We start from the raw sequence: 5,786 nt of genomic DNA, 5'->3' as shown, positions 1-5,786 counted from the left end.
AGGAACCCTCTTGTGCTTGCTGTTGGTGGGAATGCAAACTCATGCAGCCACTGTGGAAAACAGTATGGAAGTTCTTCAAATAATGAAAATGGAACTACACTATGATCCAGTAATTGTGCTACTAGGTATTTATCCAAAAAAATACCAGAACATTAATGCAAAGGGACACATGCACTCCTATGTTTGTAGCAGCATTATTATTTATGGTAGCCAAGATATGGAAACAGCTTTAGTGTCTATAGTTTGATGAATGGATAAAGAAAATGTGGTGTATACATACAATGGAATATTATTCAGCCATAAGAAAGAATGAAATTTGTACACATGAAAGTAATATAACACTATATGATAATTAACTAAAATTGAAATAAAAACTTAAATATAGGGGCACCTGGGAGGCTCAGTTGGTTAAGATTCTGACTCTTGATTTTGGCTCAGATCATGGTCTCTTGGTTCCTGGGATTGAGCCCTGAGTCAGACTCTGCTCACCAACACAGCCTACTTGGGATTTTCTCTCTCCCCTTCCTCTGCCTGTGTGTTCTTTCTTACAAAATAAATAAATAAACTATATAGATATATATATTAATATAAATATATTTTAATAAAATCTTTCCATTTGTAATGATATGGATGGAGCTAGACAATATAATGCTAAGTGATATAAGTAAATCAGAGAAAGAAAAATAATACAATTTCACTCACATGTGGAGTTTAAGAACCAAATGAGCAAAGTTTAAAAAAAGAGATAGACAAACCCCAAAATCTCCTATCTATAGAGAACACACTGATGGTTACCAGAGAGGAATTGTGTGGTGTGGATGAATAGGTGATGGGGATTAAGGGGTGCACTTGTCATAATGACCATTGGGGGATGCATGGAATTATTGAATCACTATATTGTACACCTGAAGCTAATATAACATTGTGCGCTAACTACACTGAAATTAAAATTTAACAAAAATATGCTTTGTTTTCTTTTAATATTGAAGGAAACATTTAATATAACAATTAATTTATAATAATGTATCTAACTAGATTATTTGTTTCTATACCAAAGCAGTTGTAAAGTGTAATTTTTAATATTTCCTCAGCAATTAAGAGGCCAAAAAGAAAGGGGGGTCAGTACTCCATGCTACAGCTTTGTTTCCACTTAGTTGTGGCTTTCCTTCAGGAAGAAGGCAAAAATGTAAGTCCCAAGGAGTGATGTTTTACTCTCCTCTTGGCCGACATATCCTCAGTATACTGCTCTGTTTTCTTCATCAGCCAAAAGCTGGTGCTTCAGCCAAAGGACAAAACAAGCACCAAGAATGCTAGGATGTCAGTGTTATTTCTAACTCTTCATGGTTGTTTTTGAAACTTAGATGTCATTGAGTTCAGCTCCTTCATTTTATCAAAAACTAAAGTCCAAAGGAGAAGGTGACTTGCTTAGTGTCACAATCCAAATTGGTGCCATAGCCAGGAATAAAGGCCACTTTCTCTCTAAGAGCAAATAACATTCATCTATCCAGTATCAACTTTTGTATTTGTAACGTGAGGATAATGCTGTTAGTTTCCAAAGATGGTTTCTACTCTGTGGCATATAATCTATATTTTGACAGATCAAGATATTCTACGTAAACTGGAGAAAGAAAAGATTCTTGTCTTCACACCATCTCGAAGGGTCCAGGGCAGGAGAGTTGTCTGTTATGATGACCGGTTCATAGTCAAATTGGCTTTTGATTCCGACGGCATCATTGTATCTAATGATAACTACCGAGACCTTCAAGTTGAAAAACCAGAATGGAAGAAGTTTATAGAGGAGCGGTTGCTGATGTATTCTTTTGTGAATGACAAGTACGTTTCTTTTAGTAGGCTCTGAGTGCCTAAATCCAAGTTTCCACCAGGAATAGATTTTATTTTATTTCAATAAACATTTACTGAACACTTACTGTGTTCTGTGAATTATGCTGGTTGCCATGGGGATAAGAGGCTGAATGGGAAACAGGACTCCTTCTTAAGAGGCTCAAAGTGTAGTGGAAAAGAGAAAGAGAACTGCATGTCTTGTGATAAGTAGTATGGTTAGAGTTTTTAAAATTGCTTTGTCTACATGAAATAATAGGAAAAAGCCTCAAACAGGAGATAATGTTTGAGATGAAGTTTATATACAGAAGAAAGGGGACAGCTGGGCTTTACAGGTAAAGGTAATTTCATGAATAAACCTATAAAGATATGAAAGTGGGTTGCATGTTGGAACCAGCAGGCATGCTAGCATGGTTGAAACATATAGTGCACAGAAGAATAATACACTGGAAAAATCATCTTTTTGGGGTGTGTGTGTGTGTGTATGTGTAGTCAGGTGGGAATGAAGGGAAGAACTGCTGGCTTAGCAGGAGATAGACCTGAGGCAGAAAGGGCAATTAGAAGGTTTGACAATAGTATAGGCAAGGAGTAATGAAGGTCTGAACTCCTAAAAAAGGGTAGTGGGGATAGAAAGGAAGACATTTATATTTTGCTTGTTTACTTTCAGATTTATGCCTCCAGATGATCCTTTAGGACGCCATGGCCCAAATCTTGAAAATTTCTTGAGAAAGAGACCTGTTGTTCCAGAGTACAAGAAGCAACCATGTCCTTATGGTGAGTACCTATGTGCAGAACTGAGTTCTATACTAAAAGAAACATAAGGACTATGTGAGTACTTACATCTCAAAGGTTTCCCTTTCAAATGTAGAGTCACAACTTAGTCTATGTTCTGTGAGTCTATGTCTAAGTATTCTCAGTTACTCATTTAAAAAAAAATCCATAAAAACTTCATGAGAACCATGTAACTAGAATTGAAGGGAAAATGAATGGTCACTTATTTAAATGATACATGTATTCTAGCTGCCTCCATCCTGAGCAGTGTTGCTGGAGGCAGGGAAGTACAGAAACCCACATGGCCTATGGAAGCAATAAAGGTAATGTCAAATTGGATTTGGCCTCCAAAAGGACGTGTGTCTCAAGTAGGTGACTGCACTCTCTGCCAACTAATAATACCTTTTTCTTCAGATCTGTAGTTTCCAGTTTGCTTCCAAATTTCATTTTCATTTGGTTTTTAAAATATAGTTGTCTAGAGTACTTTCATTATTTTACACAAGTCCTTCTGATACAGTTTGTGAGCCTAACAATGCAACATGGACTGCTTGGGCTGAAGCTACTTTGAATGTTCACTCTTTTTGGATAATCATTTATTTATGTGACATCTTGAGTTTTTTTCTCAAGTAACATTTATTTTAACTATAGAGTATTTTCATGTTCATTAGCTTAAGTCATTCTTTACAATGACCTTATAATATAGGCATAATTTGGACAATTTTTTACAGAAGAGTTAAAATGAGGCTCAAAAGTAAAGTCAATTACTAAGGTCACATGGCTAGTAAATGACATAGCTGAAATTGAAACTCAAGTCTAACTGGTTTCCAAGCCTGTGCTTTTCACACTGCACTATGCTGCCTGCTGCTGCTCTACACTGCCTCAGCATACAGGTTATGCCTAGCCAAAGTTGTGAATTACAGGAAAATGAAGGCTGTTCAACTGATCAGTTCTTAGCTCTTACACTGCAGTTTCCTCTCCAGGTTTCCACTTCTTCCTTCTCCCCTCACAGTGTGATGCTTCCTTGATGTTGTCCTGCCTCTCATCTTTATGGACAGTTAATTTTCTTCTTTAAGCCCAAACAGTAAAATTTTAACTTGAGTACCCAGATTGTTACAGCAGTTTCTGACAGATTTGCACCAGTATGAGAGAGAGTCTTACCTCAAGACATTATTTTTCAGGCAAAAAATGCACTTATGGCCACAAGTGCAAATACTACCATCCGGAGCGGGCCAATCAACCACAGCGTTCGGTGGCTGATGAGCTCCGCATCAGTGCCAAACTGTCCACAGTGAAAACCATGAATGAAGGCACCCTGGCCAAGTGTAGCACAGGGCTGTCGAGTGCCAAAGGTGAGATAACCTCTGAAGTCAAACGTGTGGCCCCCAAGCGTCAATCGGATCCCAGCATCCGGTCTATGGCTGTGGAGCCTGAGGAATGGCTGTCCATTGCCCGTAAGCCTGAGGGCAGCTCTGTCCCCTCACTTGTGACTGCCCTAAGTGTCCCCACAATCCCACCCCCCAAAAGCCATGCAGTGGGTGCACTCAACACTCGTTCAGCCAGCAGCCCAGTGCCAGGATCCTCTCATTTCCCCCACCAAAAGGCATCACTGGAACACATGGCTAGCATGCAGTACCCTCCAATCCTGGTTACCAACAGCCATGGGACCCCTATTAGCTATGCTGACCAATATTCAAAGTTTGAGTCCCTGGGGGAACACAGCTACTATTCAATGTTAGGAGACTTCTCCAAAGTGAACATCAACAGCATGCATAATCGAGAGTACTACATGGCTGAAGTAGACCGAGGGGTGTATGCCCGGAGTCCCAACCTCTGTCCTGACAATCGTATGAGCCATACCAGAAACGACAACTACTCCTCTTACAACAACCTGTACTTGGCTGTATCTGATGGCCATCCTGAAGGCAATTTGAAGCTGCATCGCTCGGTATCTCAGAACCGTCTTCAGCCTTTCCCTCATGGTTACCATGATGCCTTAACGCGAGTGCAGAGCTATGGCCCAGAGGAATCTAAGCAAGCTCCCCACAAGCAGTCAGTTCCCCACTTAGTTCTACAAGCCCAGCACTCAGCAGCTGGAGCATGTTCAAGCTGTCCTGGAGACTACCCGATGCCTCCCAATCTCCACCCTGGGGCAACGCCCCAGTCTGGACGTGCTCTGGTAATGACTCGGATGGATAGTATTTCTGACTCCCGCCTCTATGAAAGCAACCCAATGAGGCAAAGACGACCTCCCCTGTGCCGGGAACAACATGCCAGCTGGGACCCACTGCCTTGTACAACCGACTCTTATGGCTACCACTCCTATCCCTTGAGTAACAGCCTCATGCAACCATGCTATGAGCCAGTCATGGTACGGAGCGTGCCTGAAAAGATGGAACAGCTTTGGAGGAATCCTTGGGTTGGAATGTGCAATGATACCAGGGAGCATATGATCCCAGAGCACCAGTATCAGACTTATAAGAACCTCTGCAATATCTTCCCTTCAAACATTGTCCTTGCAGTGATGGAAAAGAATCCCCACACAGCAGATGCCCAGCAACTGGCAGCCTTAATTGTTTCTAAGCTTAGGGCTGCACGTTGACACGACACAGGACCTATTCCTTTATACATATATAAATATTCATACTAATAATGCATCAATGCTATGATAATAGTAACTAATAATTTTGTGTTGTGCTTTACAAGTTATGGTGTTTATGTTATTTGAAGCACAAAACAACCTTGTAAGGTAAATTTTACTAATATTATTTTCTAGAAAAGGAAACTGAATCTCATTGAGATTATGTTACTTGCCAAGGTCACACTGCTAGCAAGTAACAAAATCAGGGCTCACACTCAAGTCCTCTGACTCCAAGTCCCATGCTTTTTTGCCCAGCACCATGCAGATAATGGAGGACAAAACTCAGGGGGAGAGGTCTAAATTCAAGAAACTCCCAAGGGATTCCGTTACCAATGATTTCTTAGTCACATATTCTATATTACAAAGTATTGATAATATATCTAATTTAGAAAGCAAGAGCATCAGGATCAAAACATATGTTGAATTAACCTTTGGGATTTTTAATAGGATATTTAAAGCTATTAAAAAGTAAATACATAATTTACTGCATGAATATCTGACCATTCAATATCTTTCTTAACCAAGCTATAGGGTCACA

The 5,786-nt window shown here is 40.0% G+C and overlaps 1 protein-coding gene across 1 annotated transcript in view; it reads left to right on the top strand.

Moving 5' to 3' along the window:
- ZC3H12B (zinc finger CCCH-type containing 12B) overlaps positions 1 to 5,209 on the top strand; it is a gene marked incomplete at its 5' end in the record, with an annotated part of 15,132 nt that extends 9,923 nt beyond the window's left edge. Inside the window, 3 exons of the mRNA XM_077770996.1 lie at positions 1,599 to 1,833; positions 2,507 to 2,613; positions 3,789 to 5,209. Coding sequence (XP_077627122.1) covers positions 1,599 to 1,833; positions 2,507 to 2,613; positions 3,789 to 5,209 — 1,763 coding nt within the window. The remainder of the gene's footprint in view (positions 1 to 1,598; positions 1,834 to 2,506; positions 2,614 to 3,788) is intronic.
- Between the last annotated feature and the right edge of the window lie 577 nt (positions 5,210 to 5,786).

Source organism: Crocuta crocuta, unplaced genomic scaffold, assembly GCF_008692635.1.
Source record: "Crocuta crocuta isolate KB4526 unplaced genomic scaffold, BGI_CrCroc_1.0 scaffold800, whole genome shotgun sequence".
Taxonomy (NCBI): Eukaryota; Metazoa; Chordata; class Mammalia; order Carnivora; family Hyaenidae; genus Crocuta; species Crocuta crocuta.
Note: the sequence above shows the minus strand (reverse complement) of the source record. Positions and strands in the feature narration are given on the sequence as shown.